This window comes from Apodemus sylvaticus, chromosome 6 (assembly GCF_947179515.1).
Source record: "Apodemus sylvaticus chromosome 6, mApoSyl1.1, whole genome shotgun sequence".
NCBI classification, from domain to species: domain Eukaryota; kingdom Metazoa; phylum Chordata; class Mammalia; order Rodentia; family Muridae; genus Apodemus; species Apodemus sylvaticus.
The window spans coordinates 6715014-6738200 of NC_067477.1; the positions used below are offsets into that span (position 1 = coordinate 6715014).

At 37.5% G+C, this 23187-nt stretch overlaps 1 gene segment (V, D, J or C); it reads left to right on the plus strand.

The window, feature by feature from the left end:
• The first annotated feature begins 16231 nt into the window (after positions 1–16231).
• On the plus strand, positions 16232–16890 carry LOC127687778 (Ig heavy chain V region 102-like). The segment is given in 2 exon segments: positions 16232–16310; positions 16394–16890. Coding segments are annotated over 2 exon segments (543 nt in total).
• Positions 16891–23187: the final 6297 nt, after the last annotated feature.

Below are 23187 nucleotides of genomic sequence, written 5' to 3' on the forward strand. Positions count from 1 at the left end.
TACATGTACTCTTTTCTGTAAGGTGTGAGTATTGATTGCTACATATGGTTGATGACAGCATCCCAAGGCAAGTATATCTACTACCATTCTTGGCTATGTGGGTTGATTATTTCTGCATGTGACTGAAATTTTCAGATCACTCTTATTTGCATGTAAGTTGACTATTTTAAAGTACATTTGCATATGTCAGTCTCAAGTCCTCTCAGATGCCTGCATTTTATAACAGCAACAGTGTTGGCCATTAGTGACACTCTATCATCCACTGAGAAAATATCAGAGTGACACATTAGGATTAGAGTAAATTTGGTTAGTGCAATTCTCAAAACTTTTCACCATTTGGAGTCATGTCATATAATGTGTTCTTTGTACTTCACCTGTAATTGCTGAAGACATGCTAATATTATTGTGGGAGGCAGAGAAAGAACATCAATATAAACTGACACACAAGACTTACAGCATGATTTTAATAGAGGCATTCCCATCATGACAACCACAAAGATCCAGAAAGAAACATCAGACCAAGTGTGAGGAAGAAAAGCAAGGGCTTATTTCATAACATTAGCTTCATCATCATGCTGATTTTGTAGCTTTCTATGTGTAGTGGTTCCTTCCATATTTCCTGCATATGAATATCAAATTATTTACAGAAACTTGAACCATGCATATTGGTCCCTTTGAATTCCTGTCAAGCTCTACTCTACTATCTAATGATGAGACCTCTCTATATAAGGATGTATATTAACTGTTTCTTTTGGATCAAAAACATCTGAAACAGTGTGCTTTATGAAACAAAAGAGGCCTATGTATCTTCAAAGTCTTGAGGTTCAGGTAGTTCTGTCTCTGTTGAAGTACTTGGTGAAAGACCAGAAACAATGTGAGATAGAATGGTAAATCATGAGAATGATCGGGAGGCATCAAGATTGCTCTGTGAGAATTGTTAGTACTGAGACCTAATCAGGTTCCTACAAGAAATACATCATTATTTTTGGTGAGCATAATATGGACCTTTAACTAATCTGAGCCTCAGGCTACAGTTCTTACCACAACCATGAGGACCATTTTTACAACACAACATTCCTTCACAGAACCTTGGAGTTATAGTCAAGCAATTTACAAAGCATAACTTTGTATATATGATACTATGATCATTTTCATCCTGTGATTCAGGTAGTTTATAAATTTCATAGTAGCATTATTGTCTTACATAAACAGCACTAACATGGCTATGATACAAGCTTTATATTTGTCACTAGCCAAACCTTTTTCTGGTGTGATTTTTACTTAATAGCTTACAAAATGCATGTATAAAATTTCAAACTTTACTATATTATTTTATTTTTATTTTAAAAAATCAGGAGTATTGAAATGTAAACATTAAATTCCACTTTCAAATTCTTATGTTTCTATATGGTAATTTGAAGAAATTTGATTGATAGCACCTCCTCACTATGTGGGATGGTAGGTAAATTATCTGAGGAATCTTACTTTTCAAAATTGTAGTCTGCATTAACAGTGATATTGTGTTTTCAAAATATTCAGTATGAATCATTGTTGCAAATGATTATTAATGCTATCCTTTTCATACAGTAAGATTTGTTAAACAAATTTAAAATATATTATAGTGATTAAGAATTATTATCAAGTTAATGTGTTCTCAGCTGATATTCAGTCCACAAAACATCATGTTTCTTCTCCAAATCACTCCAGATAGCAACTGTTAAAATTGTTCAAGAACAGGATAATCTACAGGCCCATTTTTTCTTTTAAAAGCTCAGGTTTTTTGGAAAACTGATAGCAAGGAAATTGGTAGAACAAAGCATGGACTAAAGTACCAGGTCAGGGACATACAGGATGCAGACAAAATGTTCAACAAGGCCTACGTGGAGCTTAGTGGACTGACCCCCCCAAGTATTCTGTGATCTATTTCTGTGCAAGATGGCATTGTAGCATACATCTGAGGTATGTCCAAAAGTGAAGGAACCAAGGGCCTGAGATGAGAGAGAAGAGTAACCTGAAGACTTTCTCAACATTGGTGGTTAAATATTGAGGAAAAGAGAAAGAGGACTAAGCAGTAATTCTCATCATATAACTAAGTTTCCTATGCATGCTTTATTCAAGAAATAATGTTGATCCACATATTTAACTGCTCATGTGTATGTAAGCACATGTATCTAACAGTATTGGATCAATATCTTAAAGCAGAAGTATTTAATAATATATTAAACCAAATCTAATTACTTAGAGGTGATCAACACTGCTGTTTAATTACTGTTAACAAAATTAATTTATATACCTAGTTCATATACATGAAATCTGAGTTTGAAGTTCAGAAAATAACAATTAATCATTGATTTCTCATTCAGAATCTTGCACACTCTCAATACCCTGCCTTATAATCAAAAACCTGTTATGGAACATTTACTATAGTGCACAAGACAATCTTGTACAGTATTTTGATACATGATTGTCATTGTCAAGGTCAGTCTTTGCTAAAGACTGCATAGTTCATATAAATAACTAAACAACAAGAATCATAATGGCATTTGAAATCTCCAGGATTTTAGTATTTAAGAAGTATATCTGGAAACAGTGTCTGATTTTGCATTTGTCTACAGCACAGAGTTGCCTTTCATGAGAAATCTAAATGCTAAGTGATTAATGGATATTATGTTTCTAGGATTGCCTTTTGTTAAGTGTGAATCCCCTTTTTTCAATTCTTTGCAACTGTATGCGGAATTTAAAATACAGCACAAAATACCAATGAATTTTCAAAGCACATGCCTGTCTTTCTCCAAGCAGAATGTGTAGATTGATCATCATGGACAGAATTGTGAACTTAGTAACTCGAAACTGAATGGATTCTACAGGTGCTCCCATTCATAATTACATTTTGGAGACTCGGAATTATTTTCTGGTGCTTGCCATTGATTTAAATTTGTTATTAGCTGTCCCATTCATTTGAGGTCAAGTGTATGAGACTAAGTTTTAAAAACTGTCACTGACATTCTGGCAGTCTGGCACTTTCAAGATTATTAATTCCATGCACTGTTGGATGGCATTGTCCCAGCACAGTGGGCTGAACAGATTGTCTGTAATTTCCTCCAGAGGTAATTTACAGAGAAGGCATCTCAAATAACTCCAGATATTTGTCCATAGGTTTCTTCATGCATCTGAGATATCTGCCCTTTGAGGAACCTGTGGTGTTTAAATCTGTTAAAGAATCAAAATGTGGAGAGGTGGTCCTTCCTGCAGAATGACTACAGATAGTGCAAGTAGTATTCTGGCCCTTAAGTTGTGTTCAAAATCAGTAAGTAAAGAACAATTATATACATGGAACTTCTGAAACATCTGAGACCAATGAAAACAGTAAACATCCAAAGGAGTAGTATAAACAATAAGCATAATAGAACCTGGCTGAGAGAATGTTAGAAATCAGAATATGTGTGAATTCAAGTACTATTATTGCAGTTTTACAGAGGTTGAACCAGATTAGCAAACCCTGTGATGTTCACATTAGATTAATGTACAAACAGCTCATATCATCTCTTCATAATCTTCACAGTGCTCAGAACTTAGTAGGTGGATACTATTATTAAAGGATGTCTATGTAAACCCATACTTCTTAAGCAGGAAAGCACTGCTGCTCATTGCTACCCATGATAATTCATCAACATCCCACCACAAGGGAGTGTGAAGTAAACCATTAGAGACATTATAGGCCAGACCTAATGCTGAAATACCAATATAAGTCCATCTGGAACCATGAATTGTAATGACTAATATTCCTCTCCAATGAGTAGAGTGTTTTAGCCTGGGAACTGGCTGTCCATAGAACATCATGTCATGTATGACCAATGATAGAAGAGAAACCATGCTTCACATAGTCCCCATTTACTTCTCATTAGATTTATAAGGTCCATTAGTTGTATGGTCCTGAAATTGGAACAAAACATATTTGTATTGACAGACTTTATGTAGAAAATATTTTATATGTATATTAAAAACATTCTTCAGAAATTGAAATACACATGCTCACAAAATTCTACCCTCTGCTTCTGGCTTCTCTCATTCCTGCAAGCACATTCCAAGTCCATGTTTTATCTGCTAAAAACTGTTCAACTGCTGAAATGTTTACTAACAAATATCTTACCCATGACTAAGGAGAGACTGGACTTGAAAATATAACCAGGGAAAAGTGAAGCTCTCTAAAGACAGAGCATCTCAATCCATGGGGATCCTTCTAAAATAGACCTCCCACTCTTTCCTCATTCCTTTAAATTCATTTAGGCTTGCAATTCAGGAAACATATTGAGTCATAGTGTAAGTATACTAGACTTATACTTCCTTCTCAATATAAATATATCTTTTTTTTTGGATTTGCCAAGTGATCCATGGATATGACAATGGTTTGTCCTTTTTCTCTTGAGCCCTGCATCTCAGTATCTCAGGAATTCATAAATTCATTTGTGATATATTGCATCTGAGCCCAAATCATATTGCATTTTTTGTCTCACATGCTATTCCCAGTTGTAGTCTGATGATGCTATCAAAGACTGTCTTCTCTTGTCATTACAGTAGTCATGAGTACAAATGGAGATAAATCTGATTGCCACCAGAGAATACTCAAGGGAACATTAATAATAATACATGCACAACTTAAAAAATTTCTGACACATCCTGTTATTAACTTCCAAAGAACAAGAGCTATTTATCCCTGCACCTGCACTCTGAGGGCACTGAAGTAGCAGGGTTATGTTACTGTTCAGGGAAGACTGAATCTTCAGTGTATGCTAGCATAAACTGACCTGCAGAGTAGCTTGGGACCAGCAGAGGGCAAATTAAAGGCAAAATGAACAGGACAGTGATGAATTATGAGTTGAGTGCAGGTGGCCTTGGTGACCTCTGCGGACAACTTTCTTAGAGACTCTTAGGTGAACAACACCTCTTGTGGTTGACTTGTAAAATTTCCATGATCAAACACAGCAAAGATTCTTTGCTACATATGTCACAAGATTTACTGTTTGTTATTTTTTTCATTTATTTCTTTTCTGAAAAAAAAAAAAAAACTTCTGTTTTAAAAATTGACTTTACAACCTTATTACATACAGCCCCTTCCCTCTTCCCAATCCCTCACACAAAGCCCCTCTTTCAGCCCCCTCCCTTTCTCCTCCTATTTTTAAATTACAAGAAATACACACATATACAAAATAAAGTGAAAAAACATAAAATCACAAAGTCAGAAATGATGGTATATTTGCAAAGGGCGATTATGGCCTATTGGTACCATCGCACTCTGTGAGTCATGTGGACATATCTCTGGAAGATACTGCTTCCTTGGAATCATCCATCCCTCTTGCTCTAACAACCTACTCAGCTTTTAAATTCTTTACCAGAGCCATGGCCAAAATATGGAGTTATTGTTTACAATCCAAAACAATGAATTATATCATAATATTTTCAGCATGTCTGGGTCCAGGTCTCTATGATCATTAACTTACAGAGTTATCCTTTAACTGGCACTAAGGGATTTAATCAATAACTTGTGTCTTTATGTTTACCCATGTAGGTACTTCTTGTCATATTAAAGAAAAACTACATAAAGCTCATACTTGTGCTTTCTACTTAGCCTTCTACAAGCAAATATCTAGCATAAAAGTAGAGCATGATAAGAATCAGACTTCTAAGACAATAATAATTAAGCCAGAGTCTTTATCTAAATATCTCTAGTTGTGCATAAACTTTTATTAGTTTTATTGTTTTGAATAATGGTATATAACAGCATAAAATTACACTGTAAATTGAACATAAAATTATTCTATCAAAACAAAGAAAATAAAAAATTTAAGACTAGGTAACTATCAACTTTTCATTTGAATACTTTTTGTATTATAAATAATATTGTAATTTACGTCTCTCTTCATAATATTCTTCATTACTTTTTATTGTAGTTTTCCCTTCCTGTTCTCATTCTATATGCTTTCTATATTTTTGCTTACATTGCAAGATTCTGGATACCAATACGAGTTTCTTTTGACTTTTAATTTTTGTTAACCCTATTACATACCAGCATTTCTTTATTTTCCAACATCATTTTATTTTTAAATGTTTCTTTCTCCAGTATCACCTCTTTTACTTTTCCTCTGTCTATGTATCTATCTATGCATCTATGTATCTATGTATCTATCTATGTATCTATGTATCTTTGTATCTATCTATCTATCTATCTATCATCTATCTATCTATGTATCTATGTATCTATCTATGTATCTATGTATCTATCTATCTATTTATCTATCTCTCTATGATATCTATCTCTATCTATCGATCTCTACCTCTACCTCTACCTCTACCTCTGCCTCTGCCTCTGCCTCTGCCTCGGCCTCGGCCTCTGCCTCTGCCTCTGCCTCTGCCTCTGCCTCTGCCTCTGCCTCTGCCTATGCCTATGCCTATGCCTATGCCTATGCCTATGCCTATACCTATACCTATATCTATATCTATATCTATCTAGATCTAGATCTAGATTTAGATCTATATTTCATTTCCTGTTGGCCATGCAAGAGGAATGCCAGGAGAATTTTAGGACTAATTGAATGTGGCCAACAAGTTAGCACATTCATTATGAGTGTTCTTCAGAGAGGCAGAGCCTATCTGTGTTGTCAGAACATCATGATGTTGTGGAGTTTTTCTTTCTTTGCTAACCTCATATTACACCCCTCATAATTTATGAATTGTACGAAATGCTAAAGAGTTTTCCAGCTTCTCATTGGGTAATACGTACAATATTAGTGATTGAACTATTTCTAGCAGTACTGCTGGGACAGATTAATAATTCACCCACTTTGCTCAGAATGAACTTAGAGTTATAGATTTTTATAAATGACCCCCAACCTCAGAAAGAATTTGGAGATGCAGATTGTTTGTAAAGATAGGTTAATAGTTTTATTTAATGATGACTTTGAAATAGAATATCTTAGGGAAGAATTTGTAGTTCAGAAAAGCACACTTTTGATTATTGAGCAGCAGATGTTTTAAAAGTCAGAAAACAAGAACAGCAGCCCAAACAGCACTGGATGACATACCACTCTTGCTAAAGCTGGGCTGGTAGACCAAGGTGATGATTAATTTCTTATACCCAGTTTTCCTCTCAGCTTCCTCATATGAATAAAGAAAAAAATAAGTAAATTAGTAATGTGCACCCTAAGCATTTCGAGGGAATGACTGGTTTTGTTATAGAAAATATTAGATTTGTGATTCTTTTAATATTATGATAAGACTACTTTTTAAGGTAAATCACAAAATAATCTTTCTTTCCTTGATTTTATTGGATGTTTTATTTATTTACATTTCAAATGTTATCCCCTATCCCACTTTACCCTCTAAAACCTCTATCCCATCCTCCCTCCCCCTGCTTCTATGAGGTTGCTCCACCAACCACCTCCTGCCTCTCTGCCCTGGCATTAACCTACACTGGAGGATAAGCACAAATTACAGCTAGCCATTAAGAGAAACTGGCTGAGAAAAAATATCTTGTTTATTAATTAATAACAAGTTGATCTATATAACAAGTTTCTTACTTACAAATATATGGAGTTTCTTGGGAAAATTGCTTTTTTCATTCATATTCCATTCAAATAAAACACTTAATTAGGCCATTTTCGCTCCCAGTTGGACAGGACAGGCAGCTCCAGAGATATCCTAAGGTTGGCATCTCTTGGGACAAAGACCTCCAGTCTTCTGCTTGTGCCCAAGATCTGGGCAGTTCTATAGTTTGTCTGTGTGCCAGCCTGTCATGGGTCATTTGCCATGTAGAGTAATTATCACTTAGAGGGTTTCCCCACCACCTTCGCTCCTAGTCAGACAGAATAGGCAGCTCCAGGTACAAAGAGAAAACCCTGAGTATAACATTGCTTGGGGCAAGCCACACCAGGACTCCAATGATATCCAAGAGTAGAACAGCACATCAGCAACCTGTGCCAGGGGAAAACCAGTCATCCAGAGGAGCAGAAATAGCCTAACAGGCTTACAGGTGGTTCAGGCACCAGACAGTGACAACAGGACCAACTAATGCCAGACATAACCAGATGGCAAAAGGCAAATGTGGGAACATTACTAACAGAAATCTCGGCAATATGGCAGCATTTAAACCCAATTGTCCAAAAACAGCAAGTCCTGGTTACCCTAAGATACCAGAAAAAAAAAAAAAAGATTTGTATTGAAAATCACTGGTCATGATGCTGTTAGAAGAACACAAGAAGGACATAACTAAATCTCTTACAGAAATACAGGAGAAAATGGATCAAAAGTTAGAAGACCTTACAAGGGAAAGGCAAAAATCATTTAAAGAAATTCAGAAGAATATGGGCCAACAGATAGAAGCCAATAAAGAGGAAATGCAAAAATCACTTAAAGTAATACAAGAGAACTTGTGTCAAAAGGCAGAAGTCATGAAAGAGGAAACACAAAAATCTCTTAAAGAATTACAGGAAAAAACAAAAAATAAGCAAAAGAACTGAGTAAAGCCATCCAGGATCTAAAAACAGAAATAGAAAAAAAAACTATGAAATCACAAAGGGAGACAACTTTGGAGATAGAAAACCTTGGGAAGAAATCAGGGGTCATAGATGCAAAGATCAACAACAGAATACAAGAGATAGAAGAAATAATCTCAGATGCCAAAGATATCATAGAAAGCATTGACTCAACAATCAAAGGAAATGCAAAATGCAAAAAGCTTGTAACCCAAAACATCCAGAAAATCCAGGACACAATGAGAAGACCAAACGAAAGGTATAGATGAGTGCGAAGATTTACAAATTAAAGGGCCAGCAAATATCTTCAACAAAATTATGGAAGAAAACTTCCCTAACCTAAAGAGAGCGATGTTCATGAATATACACGAAGCCTACAGAACTCCAAACAGACTGGACCAGAACAGAAATGCCTCCTGTCACATAATAATCAAAAACCCAAATGTACTAAACAAAGAAAGAATATTAAAGGCAATAAGAGAAAAAGGCTAAGCAACATATAAAGGCAGACTTATCAGTGTTACACCAGACATCTCACCAGAGACCATGAAAGCTAGAAGATCTTGTGCAGATCTCATGAAAACTCTAATAGAACACAAATGCCAGCCCAGACTACTATGCCCAGCAAAAATCTCCATCACCATAGATGATGAAAATAAAATATTCCATGATCAAACCAAATTTATACAATATCTTTCCACAAACCCAGCCCAACAATGGATAATAGGTGGAAAACACCAATACAAGGAGGGAAACTGCACCCTGGAAAATACAAGATAGTAACCTTCTTTCATCAAACCTGAAAGAAGATAACCACTCAAACATAAAAATAACAACAAAAATAATAGGAAGTAATAATCACTATTCCTTAATATCTCTTAACATCAATGGACTCAGTTCCCCAATAAAAAGACATAGACTATCAGACTGCATATGTAAACAGGACCCTACATTTTGCTGCATACAGGACATACCTCAGAGTCAAAGACAAACACTACCTCAGACTAAAAGGCTGGAAAACAATTTTATAAGCAAATGGTCTCAGGAAACAAGCCAGAGTAGCCATTCTAATATTAGTTAAAATTGACTTTAAGCCTAAAGTCATCAAAAGGGACAGTGAAGGATGCTTCTTTCTAGTCAAAAATGGAGAGAAATTTGAAGCAATCCCACTAAAATCAGGGACTCGACAAGGGTGTCCTCTCTTTCCATATCTCTTCAGTATAGTACTTGAAGTTCTAACTAGAGCAATTCGACAACATAAGGAGGTCAAAGGGATTCAAATTGGTAAGGAAGAAGTCAAAGTATCACTATTCACAGATAATATGATAGTATACTTAAGTGACCCCCCCAAAAAAACAAAAAAACAACAACAAAACAAACAAACAAACAAACAAACAAACAAAACAAAACTCCACCAGAGAAATCCTACAGCTGATAAGCACCTTCAGCAAAGTGGCTGGTTATAAAATCAACTCAAGCAAATCAGTAGCCTTCCTATACACAAAGGATAAACAGGCTAAGAAAGGAATTAGAGAAATGACAACTTTTACAATAGCCACAAACAATATAAAGTATCTTGGTGTGATTCTAATCAAACAAGTGAAAGATCTATATGACAAGAATGTCAGCTCTCTGAAGAAGGAAATTGTAGAAGACCTCAGAAAATGGAAAAATCTTCCATGCTCGTGCATTGGCAGGATTAATATAGTTAAAAATGGCCACCTTGCCAAAAGCAATATACAAGCCATTGGTGGTGGCACACGCCTGTAATCCCAGCACTTGGCAGGCAGAGGCAGGCAGATTTCTGAGTTCAAGGCCAGCCTGGTCTACAGAGTGAGCTCCAGGACAGCTAGGGCTATACAGAGAAACAATGTCTCAAAAAACACACAAAAAAGAAAAAAAGAAAAAAAAAACAAAAAACAAAAAACAAAAAAAACCAAAACCAAACAAACAAACAAAAGCAATAGTCAGATTCAATGCAATACCCATCAAAATCCCAACTCAGTTCTTTATAAAGTTAGAAAGAGCAAATCTCAAATTCATCTAGAATAACAAAAAACTCAGGATAGCTAACACTATTCTCAACAATAAAAGAACTTCTGGGGGAATCAGTATCCCTGGACCTCAAACAGTACTACAGAGCAACACTGTTAAAAACTGCATGGTATTGGTACAGTGATAGGCAGGTAGATCTATGGAATAGAATTGAAGACCCAGAAATGAACCTACACACCTATGGTCATTTGATCTTCGACAAAGGAGCTAAAACCATCTAGTGGAAAAAAAATATCATTTTCAAGAAATGGTGCTGGTTCAACTGGAGGTCAGCATGTAGAAGAATGCAAATTGATCCATTCTTATCTCCTTGTACTAAGCTCAAATCTAAGTGCATCAAGGACCTCCACATAAAATCAGACACACTGAACTAATAGAAAAAAAAACTGGGGAAGACCCTTGAGGACATGAGTACAAGGGAAAAGTTCCTGAACAGAATACCAATAGCTTATGCTCTAAGATCATAAATTGACAAATGGGACCTCATAAAATTACAAAGTTTCTGTAAGACAAAGGACACTGTCAAACGGACAAAATGGCAACCAACAAATTAGGAAAAGATCTTCACCAACCCTACATCCGACAGAAGGCTAATATCCAATATATAGAAAGAACTCAAGAAGGTAGACTCTAGAGAACCAAATAACCCTATTAAAAATGGGGTACAGAGCTAAACAAAGAATTTTCACCTGAAGAATTTCAAATGTCTGAGAAGCACCTTAAGAAATGTTCAATATCAATAGGTTTATGGGACATATGGGGAGGGGTGATCCGGGAAAGGGGAAATCATTTGGAATGTAAACAAAGAATATAGAAAATAAAAATATTAAAAAAATAATAATCCTTAGGGAAATGTAAATCAAAACTGTAATTTCAGCTCACACCAGTCAGAATGGCTAAGATTAAAAACTCAGGAGACAGCAGATGTTGGCCAGGATGTGGAGGAAGAGGAACACTCCTCCACTGCTGGTCAGATTGCAAGCTGGTACAGCCACTCTGGAAATCAGTCTGGTGGTTCCTCAGAAAACTGGGCATGAAACTTTTAGAGGACCCTGTTATACCATTCCTGGGCATATACTCAGAGGATTCCCTGCCATGCAATAAGGATACATGCTCCACTATGCTCATAGTAGCCTTATTTATAATAGCCAGAAGCTGGAAAGAACCCAGATGTCCCTCAATGGAGGAATGGATACAGAAAATGTGGTATATTTACACAATTGAATACTACTCAGCAAATAAAAACAATGAATTCATGAAAATTTTAGGCAAATGGTTGGAACTGGATAATATCATTCTAAGTGGGGTAACCCAATCACAAAAGAATAAACATGAAATACTGTCACTGATAAGTGGATATTAATTAGTCCAGAAGCTTTGAATACACAAGACACAATTAACATATTAAATGATTCCGAAGAAGAAGGACGAACAGGTCCCTATTCCTTGAAAGGCTTGATCCAGCATTGTAGGGGAGTACCAGGACAGAGAAATGGGAGTGGGTGGTTGGGGAATGGGTGGAGGTAAGAGGGCTTATGGGACTTATGGGGATGCAGGGGAACTGGGAAAGAGGAAAGCATTTGGAATATAAACAAAGAATATAGAAAATAAATAATAAACAAAATTCTTAAAAAATTTAATTATGTGATGATCACTGTAAAATCCCCTTACATACACATAGAGTGCAATCACATTGTAATTTTTGTACCACTTGCAAAATTTTACTGAGTTATATAAGCTATGGGAGAAAATTTAAACTGCTTGGAAGATCTATCCACAAAACGCTTGTGTGTGTTCACATGAAATTGTTGGAGGTTTGGTACATCTATCAACTCTATGCATGTGTATATATATAGTTGTTGGAGCTTTGCTCTGTCTTCCAAATGTGTGTGTGTGTGTGTGTGTGTGTGCTTGTGTGTATGTATGTACATATGTATGTATGTATGTATGTGTATATGTATGTATGTATATATGTATGTATGTATGTATGTATGTATGTATGTATGTATGTATGAAATTCTTGGAAGTAGTTGGGACTTATTTCATTCACCAAGAATGTGTGTGTACCTGCTTTACATCATTATTGATCCCCATTTCCCTCTTTGAATTGCTGAACATAGTTTTGGTTTTCAATGTGCATTCCCTTAATACCTCAAATTCTAGTGAATATTTTCTTTTGTTTTGGCCTTTAAAACTTAAACATATAAAACAAAACATTAAAATTTGGAAGCACATATGAATTAGAGCATGAAACATTTGTTTTTCTGAACCTGGGTGACCTCACTCGGCATAATTTTCCAGTTCCACCCATGCACCAGAAGATTTCATAATTTGTGTTTTGACAATGAGCAATATTTTATTGTAGATATGTTTCAAGTTGTATTATCAATTTGTTTGTATTTGACATCCAGATTCATTTTATTTTGCCACTTGTGTGTAGAGCATCAATGTAAATGAGTATGTAAGTGTCTCTATCAAAAATGAATAGTCATTTAACAGTATGTTTCAGAAGTATATACTTGGGACATATCACAGCTATTTATCTTAGATGTTGAAGAAACCTACAAAGTGATTTTTTGAAGTCACTACAATAGGTTATACTCACAACAATAGTAAATAAGGATTTCTCTTTCCCAATATCCATGCCAGAATTTGCTATTTGCTTTCTTGATGGTTATTGTAACTGCGGTAAAATCAAATCTTAACATTATTTTAATCTGCATTTTCTAGACTGCTAAGGAGTTTGTTGGCAGGCCATATATCAATCAACATTGAGCTGAACATGATATCTTCCCTGTTGGCTATGTTTTCTAATTTTATTCAACCTTCATGGAGAGAAAAGTTATCAATTGTTTTATACAGTACCAGACTTTGTAGTTTATAATATCAGCCTTTTGGGAAAATGTACCCACTAGTGCCTGAATAATATGCAGTAACCTACTTCTTCCTTATTGTATTTGTGACCTTCTCCATAGAAAACGCTTCATCCCTTGTAAACATTGCCAAATGCCCATGGCTAGAGATGGCATAGGTCCTAGTACGTACCAGTTGTATTGCTAATGTTCAACTTGTAAATATGCATTATAAATATTTATACAATTATAAATATTATATACAATAGAATAGTGCTGTTCTCAACCTTGATCATAGATGTTCGTGTGTTCAGTGTATAATGACTTATACAAACATTCATGACTTGTCAACAAAGTACTGAGATTAACTGACAACATACTCAGCCATAGAGGAATCATCTATGTCCTTCTTCTCATGACAATCAAGGACCATCACAAAAACATAAGATCCAGAATGTTGGATGGATAGATATGAAATGTCATCTCAGGACTTGAAATGGACAGTGTACACATGACTGCACAACTGCCATAGTTACCAGCATGAGCATTGAGCAAATGGAGCCAGATGACAAAATGATAGCATCAGAGCCTGTCCAATAGCAAAGCAGTAAAGATGTCTACTTGCAGGCTTGAAAATATCAGTTTGATGCCCTTGACTTACATCCTGGAAGATATCTTAGCTACACAAACTGTCCTCTGAAGAGTCCCATGTAGGATTTAGTATATGTGCACCCTACCTCTACAATTAAACAAATATTATCTTTAAAAGATCAAACAGAAGAGCTCCCAAGGGTCCATACACAGTGGAGGACCTACTGCCATTGGATGACTGCTCGATAATTTAGAATCACTTTTGTTTGAGGTTGCCTATGAACTACTACTTGATCTCCACCCAAATGCTTAAAGATAGAATTAATTAGACTTACTGAGTTATTAACTAATCAAAAAAGAGAACCAAATTTTGAGAAGGAAACCTCTTGTTTGAAAGTTCAAACAAATGAGGTAACATTGATGGGTATGACCATAATATATTGCAGATATGAATGAAAATTGCAAAGAATAAGCAAAGTTATTACATATGTTTAATATTACATATGTTTAATATTACATATGTTTAATATATTCAATATTAAACAATATTACATATGTTTAATATATTCACATATGTTACATATATATAAATATATACTTTATTTATATATATATATATATATAGTACTTATATAGTCCTCAGTGTTTCCTATTCTTGTGCTTACCATTGCCATTTGGTACTTTCATTTTATTTAATGTATTTATTCATCATGTATATGAATACTGTAGTTGTCTTCAGACATACAAGAAGAGGGCATCAGATCCCATTACAATGGTCATGATCTACCATGAGGTTGCTGGGTATTCAACTCAGGATCTCTGGAAGAGCATTTAGTGCTCTTGACTGCTGTGAAAACTCTAGCCCCTTATTTGGCTTTCATTCAGTTAATTTCATTTCTATATAACTACACCTTTTCAACTAGCTAAATAATATTAAAGAACTACAAATGAGAGAGATTCTCACACAATATCTGTTTCTCTGAGACAATTAATTAAATGCAACCATTTTATTAAAAGTGATATAAGTTGATTATTTCATATAGATGAATGACATGGGTTATATTATTTATATACTATGTGTTCTTTATTAAATAATTTGCTGGAAGACGTTTAGTTTGCTTCCATAATTTAGTTCTTGTAGAATATTATGCATAAATAAACATTTGTGTGCACACATTTCTGAACCATTTGAACTTCTTTTAGGCATTCTTGTAATGTTTTAATAGACAACTTGCTAGAAAATCTATTATTTTCATATATATGAAAGAAGATTGAGGCGCTGGCCTGGTGCTCTTAACTGCTGAGCCATATCTCTCCAGAGGCAAATTTCATGTGTGAAGTCAGTGAGTGATATTTCAGTTTGAATGTCTGAACTCACTGTCCTTCAGGTCCACATTTGCTCTTGCTCAGGCAACTTACTGAACCAAACCCTAGGCTCTTTGGAAATGCTAATGGGGTTGCTAACACACCCTAACACAAAGAGGAAGAGTACACTTACTCCCACCCAGCCTTGCCCTGCCAGCTAAGGGATTTGTGAGGCAAAATCTACACAATATTTGCATGATTTGGAATTTCTATGTTATGTTTAATGTTTAGTATAATAAAGCTTATAGAGGGCTGGACAGGTGGCTCGGCAGTTAAGAGCACTGACTGCTCTTCCAGAGGTCCTGAGCTCAATTCCCAGCAAACACATGGTGACTTGCAACCACCTGTCATGGGATCCAATGCACTCTTCTGGTGTGTGTCTGAAGTCAGCTGCAGGGTACTCATATAAATTTAAATAAATAAATAAATAAATAAATAAATATGTGCTTTAAAAAAAGAAAGAAGATTGAAATTCTCATAACTTAGTGTAATTTGAAATTTCTATTAACTATTGTTCTACCATTACCTGAAAAATCAACTTTTTTCACCAAGAGGATAAAACATCTCAGTTTGGCATTATATTTTTAAATTCAGAGATTAGGCTTTGATATTACATCCATAGGGTTTGCATAGGTCTCAGGAAAGGATATTTTCTCAATCAGGATTAGGATTTGGCCCTAGTCATCCTGCTATCTGACAGAGGTGTCCACTGCCTCCTTTATCTCCAGCTGGACTAAATCCTTATATGAGAATGAGCCTCACTCATGAATATGCAAATTATGTGAGTCTATGGTGTTAAATACAGAAATAATCACACCAAAAGCACCATATGATCACTGTCTTATCAATAATCATTGAGCACACATTTTCACCATGAAACAGAGCTGGGTCATAGTCTTACTGGCAGTAGCAGTTACAGGTAAGTGCCCCGCAAGTCCCATATTTTAAAAAGGGATATTAATTCAAGATGCACTGACATTCAGTCTACTGTTCTCTCCACAGGTGTCCACCCCCAGGTCCAGTTGCAGCAGTCTGGAGCTGAGGTGCTGATTTCTGGGGCTTCAGTGAAGGTGTCTTGTAGGGCTTCTGGCTATACCTTCACCAGCTACTATGTGGACTGGGTGAAGCAGAGAATGGGACACAACCTGGAGTGGATTGGAAGAATTCATCCTGGTATTGGTGTTACTGACTATGCTCAGAAGTTCAAGGGCAAGGCCACAATGACTGCAGACAAATCCTCCAGCACAGCCTACATGCAGCTCAGCAGTCTGACATCTGAGGACTCCGCAGTCTATTACTGTGTGAGACACAGTGTTGTGACCACATCCTGGAGGTGTAAGCAACCCTGGATGAACAGAGTGTTCTCCATGAATGAGATGACAGAGGAGACTAGTTTGAAGACTTGCTCAAAAGAAGCAAGGCCTTGTTCTACCACTCTACTGTCTTCTATGGTCTTTGTACACTTTTCAAAATGCTATTTGAGAAAGAAGGGATATTGATTCAGGATACTCCTGTCTACAACATTTATCAGTCATCCCTTCTATTAATATGTTTCTTTAATAAAGTGAAAACTGATACTGTGTCAATGCATTATGATATAAATATCTTTTAAACCTAGGAATTTGCAACTGTTACTTGAGTGTCTGTGAGAAAAACATAATTTGAATTTGGACATTAAATCCAAATCAACAATACTAGAGCAAACAAAATCCCCTTTCATAGTCCAATTTGATTTACTTAAAGAAAACAAACAAAAAAAAAGCAGTATGTTGAAAATGATCTCCATAGGTCTGTGTGGAGCCACTTTACCTCTTCTATTAAATCTAATTTTATATCTATAGTTACCAATATATCTGGTCATTAATTGCCATCAATAGTAGTTATTCAATATTTTATTGTTTTAGTATTAGCGATAGAGCTCCATAACATGCTCTTAGATTCCTCATGGTGTAGATTCTGCCAGCTCCTTCGTTCCTGAGAAATAAACTGAGCTCCTTCTCAGATACCATTTGGGCCAGATTTGTGGTAATCTGAACTGGAAATATAATAGGATCGATCCTATCAGCAGCAGCCCTGCCTGCTCATTGTCTTGTTTCCTGAAATTGGATTTTGTTTGTCACCAGTTTTAGATACACATCGATTATACCACTGAAAATGAGTTTTATGTTTTCCAGATACTTTAGGAGAAGGCATTTTTATCTTGAAGCTGAATAGTAAGGGTTTTTATTTGTTGCATTGTTTCAATAACTAGTCTTTTCTGCTACATTTAAAACACATAGAATGTACAAGATTATGGGCAGAATCCAAACTTCATGCTCCTCTGTGACATTTGGCATGCTTTTATGAAATCATCATTACTATACAAAAGTTTAGCAATTTCAGAATCAAGTTTTTCAGATAAAATTTGCATTTTGTAAGCTGATAATGATGGTAGCAGTAACTTTTATATTGTCTGTCTTTTTATACCTTAGTGTAGTTATTCAAGAAAGGCACAAAGATTTTTGTAGATTTTTGTCTGATAGGGAGAAAAAAGCCTGTGAGGTTATTAATATCAGGAACTGTATTTCAAGTGAGAATCCACCTTGGATGCCTTGACTATTAACCACTTGAGGACTGATGAACTGTTGAGCCACTACTTAGAATTTTCTTTGACAGAAAATCTGATTATAAGTGATTTTTTTTTCATGGAGTTAGCATTAAATCTTTTACTTTAACTCATCCTATGTAGCACAATTAATCACATGTTATGTGTTTTTTTTCTCAAGATCATGGATGAGTGTATCCTCCCCCCCCCCCTGCAACTAAGTTGGCTAGCAGGCACCCAACTCTTCCGATGGCTACCTCCGGCCTTTGTTCTGTGAACAAAGGGGCTCCACACCTCGGCTATCGACACCGCCCCCAGGCCGGCGTTCACCTGAGCTGCCAGGCAGAAGGCAGACGACCCGCTGAGACTTGGAGCCAGAGGATTCACAGCACCGCCTTTGAAGCTACCGACTTCTTGGGGGTTGGCCGATCCCCCAAATATCTATAAAACCTGTCTTCAATTTATTAAAAGCAGTCTTGACCAGAATCCTAGGCTTGACTCAAATCCCTTGTCTCTGTCCCTGTACCCCAAGATTCTCTCAACAGGTAACCTGGTTCACATGTAGCCGCTGGCGGCTACATATTTGGCGCCTGAACGTGGGAGACCTGGCACGAGAGAATTTCCTGAGGTAGCCCTATCCAGCGAAGCTTCGCAGAAAAAGGTGGTAAGAAGTAGTATCCACACGGTAAGCAACATAGAGGTCAAAACTAGCGCTAGTGAATTCGTGTCTATTGTTGCGAGTGTAGGAAGGATACTGTTTTTCAAGCATACTGTGCGCACCCGGCACAGGGGCTGCTTGGGTTAAAAGGATAGGAAAAAATGGGACAGGAAAGTTCGCGCGAGATCTGCGCACGCAACATTCAAGAGTTGCTTCAGGCAAAAGGGATTGGGTTTGAAGAGGAAAGATTAGAAGATTTCTTGGACCAGATATATTCCTGTTGTCCTTGGTTCCGAGAAAAACGAACGTTAAATGAGAGAACTTGGCTGAGAATTGGTAATTCGCTAAAGGCAGCCAAGGCAGACAATATCACCCTCTGCCTTTGGACTCTGATTAAGGACATCATAGATGAAGGGAGTTTGGAAGAATTAGGTGTTATTCATGAAAGTGAGGATTTTCAAGTAAAAGGCCATGTGGAGAGGATCCCTGTTATAGAAGATTCTCCACAATCTGAGTCTCGTAAACACAGAGACAGTTCTGATGAGTCTGTTGTAAGGAAAAAAATAGCTCATCCCGAGAAAGGAGCGATTGAAGTTCATGGAGAAACTTGGCCCCCTGTAGCGCCATCCGCGCCGCCTGTGACCTTGATGGCAGAGGCCGAGATCCAGAAGGATATGCAATTACAAAAGTTAGAGTTTGAAATTAAATTGCAGAAATTGACTAATGAGTTACAGGAGCTAAAAAGGGTCTCTAATACTAGAGAGAACAATAACTCGGAGACCCGCCAGTCGCCATTAGAAAGAGTTATAAACCAGGCCCGCGGAGAGGGGCAGGATACGTCAGAAATCTTAGCTTTTCCAGTCCTTGAGATAGAAGACCAGGATAATGTGGTCAGACAATATCAGACCTTGGAATTTAAGGTGATAAAAGAGTTAAAGCTAGCCGTAGCCCAGTACGGCCCGACAGCTCCCTTTACACAGGCGTTGTTGGATACTGTGATTGAGTCGAATCTAACTCCACAGGATTGGAAAACGCTGTGTAAAGCTACATTGTCGGGGGGAGATTTCTTGCTTTGGAGTTCTGAATGGCGTGAGGCTTGCAAAAGAACCGCCGCCACTAACACTCAAGCAGGCCATCCAGAATGGAATGCGGAGATGTTGGGGGAAGGCCTATATGAAGGAAATAATAACCAGATTGGGTTTCCCATCGCAGTGTATGCGCAGATTGCGGTGGCCGCTCGCCGTGCTTGGACTCTGTTACCAGCTAAGGGAGATATTAGTGGAAATCTAACAGCTGTGAAAAAGGCTCCCGACCAACTCTTTCAGGATTTCGTAGACAGATTGCTGAAAACGGCTAATAGAATTTTTGGAAACTCTCAGGCAGAGAATCCGCTGGTTACACAACTAGCCTATGAGAATGCTAATGCAGCCTGCCGAGAGGCCATTAGACCCCAGAGGGGAAAGACAGACCTAGCCGGTTACATTCGCCTTTGTTCTGAGATCGGTCCATCCTATAATCAGGGTTTAGCTATAGCTGCAGCGCTGCAGGGAACAACTATTCAAGGGATTCTGTCACAAAGACGAGGAAATAGGAGATGTTTTAAATGTGGTAGTCTGGGTCATTTTAAGAGTGATTGTCCTGATAATAAGCCCAGTATAAACGGGCAATCAGGTGGTCCACCAGGAACGTGCCATAAGTGTAGAAAAGGAAATCAATGGGTTAAGAGAGACAAGTCAAAAAATAACTTCCAAGGTAGACCCGTGTCGGGAAACGGGGGGAGGGGCCAGCCCCAGGCCCCGATGCATCAGACTGTCTGCGGGGCACAGCTACTGCCGAGCCAAGGAAATCCATCCTTGACCTCGTCAGAGCTACACTAGGAAGTGCAGGGCTGGACCTCTGCTGCATGTGCCATGCCGTACTAGCTCCAGAGATGGGAGTTCAGGTTTTGCCCACGGGAGTCTTTGGACCATTACCTGAAGGTACTTGGGGATTGTTGTTAGGACGAAGCAGTTCTACTGTGAAGGGACTGCAGATTTATCCAGGAGTCATAGACAGTGATTATGAGGGAGAAATTAAAATTATGGCTGCTTCCTCTCGTGGTGTCATAACTATACCAGCTAATCAAAGAATTGCCCAGCTAGTCTTGGTGCCCTTACATCCACTGCCTTCCAAATTCATTAAAGATAAGAGAGGGGAGGAGGGCTTTGGCTCCTCCGGAGTGTTCTGGGTTCAGTCTATTACTAATAAAAGACCTAACCTTAAATTGACTATTGAAGGAAAGAGTTTTGAAGGATTAATAGATACGGGAGCTGATGTTACAATTATTAAGGGACAGGACTGGCCATCTAACTGGCCATTGACAGAGACCCTAACGCATCTGCAGGGGATCGGTTATGCAAACAATCCTAAACAGAGCGCTAGACTTTTAACTTGGAAAGATGCAGATGGAAATTCAGGACAAATTCGGCCTTTCGTGATGCAGAAGTTGCCTACCACGCTCTGGGGCAGAGACCTGTTATCTCAGATGAATTTAATTCTGTGTAATCCTAATGAAATTGCCTCTAAGCAAAAGACAGTGTCGGAGGAATCCGAACCTACTCAGGGGCTTGGAAATGAAGGACAAGGCACTAGTAGGTTTAAAAACCCCCAGGCAAACCCTAACTCTAGAAGTCTGGGGCATTTTCAGTAATGGCCACTATCTCGCCTGCACCCCACGCCGATAAAATTCAATGGCTTAGCGACATTCCAGTGTGGGTTGATCAGTGGCCTTTAACTAAAGAGAAATTGGAGGCTGCCTCTCTGTTGGTGCAGGAACAGTTAGAGGCAGGACATCTTATAGAGTCATTATCTCCATGGAACACACCGATATTCGTAATTAAAAAGAAGTCCGGCAAATGGAGATTGTTACAGGATTTAAGAAAGGTAAATGAAACAATGTTGCCCATGGGAACCTTACAAACGGGTCTTCCGTCTCCCGTGGCTATTCCAAAAGGGTTTCATAAAATAGTCATAGATTTAAAAGATTGTTTCTTTACCATTCCTTTGCACCCTGAAGACTGCAAAAGGTTTGCGTTCAGTGTTCCTTCAATTAACTTTGCAGAGCCTATGAAAAGGTTTGAGTGGACCGTGCTTCCCCAGGGCATGGCAAACAGCCCCGCCTTGTGCCAGAAATTCGTAGCACAGGCCATTCAACCTGTGAGACAGAAATGGCCAGATATTTACTTTATCCATTTCACAGATGATTTTCTAATTGCAGGAAAAAATCCTCAGACCTTGCTTTTATGTTTTAGAGATTTGCAGCAAGCCCTGGTCGCTAAAGGGCTGCAGATAGCTCCGGAGAAGGTTCAGATTCAGGAGCCATATAACTATCTAGGTTTTAAACTTACGGACCAGTCAATTTTTTCCCAGAAGATAATTATCCGCAGGGACAATTTGAAAACTTTAAATGATTTTCAGAAATTATTGGGTGACATTAATTGGCTTCGGCCGTATTTAAAACTTACAACAGGGGAATTACAACCTTTATTTGATATTCTTAAAGGAAATGCTGATCCGACATCCCCTAGGGTATTAACTTCAGAAGGACTTTTTGCCTTACAGACAGTGGAGAAAACTATTGAGAACCAATTTATTACCTATATAGATTATTCCTTACCTCTGCATCTGCTAATTTTTAATACTACTCATTCGCCTACAGGATTATTATGGCAAAAGGCTCCTCTGATGTGGATTCATTTGAGGGTGTCTTCTAGGCGTAATATCTTGCCATATTTTGAAGCAGTGGCCCAAGTAATTATGCTTGGTAGAAAGCAGGCATTGACTTATTTTGGTAAGGAAACGGACTTTATTATACAACCTTACAGTGTAAATCAGGATGAATGGCTAAAACAGCATAGCACAGATTGGCTGCTGGCTCAGATTGGTTTTAAAGGGTGTATAGACAATCATTATCCTCAAGACAAGTTAATAAAGTTTTTAAATATGCATGAGGTTGTATTTCCTAAAATGACATCTCTACAGCCGCTGCAGAATGCAGTCCTAGTGTTCACAGATGGTTCATCAAAAGGAAAAGCCGGATATCGTGTTAACAATCAACAGGTGGTCGTAGAAACGCCTGGGTTATCTGCTCAGTTATCAGAGCTTACAGCAGTGCTGTGTGTTTTTCAAACTGTAAATAGTACGTTTAATCTCTTTACTGACAGTGCTTATGTTGCATTTTCTATACCGCAACTAGAAACCTGTGGCACGTTTAATTTTAATACGCCAGCTGGATCCTTGTTTTCACAATTGCAAGGTATCATTCTTGCTAGAAAAAATCCTTTTTATATAGGACATATTAGATCTCACTCGGGTCTCCCTGGACCTCTGGCTCAGGGCAATGAGTGCATTGACAAAGCACTAATTGGTCAAGTCTTGGCACTCACACCCATAGAATTGGCAAAACGTGATCATGATAAATTTCATCTTTCTAGTCATACGTTGAGGCTCCGTCATAAAATCACAAAGGAGCAAGCTAGAATGATCGTAAAGCAATGCCCTAATTGTCTCACTTTA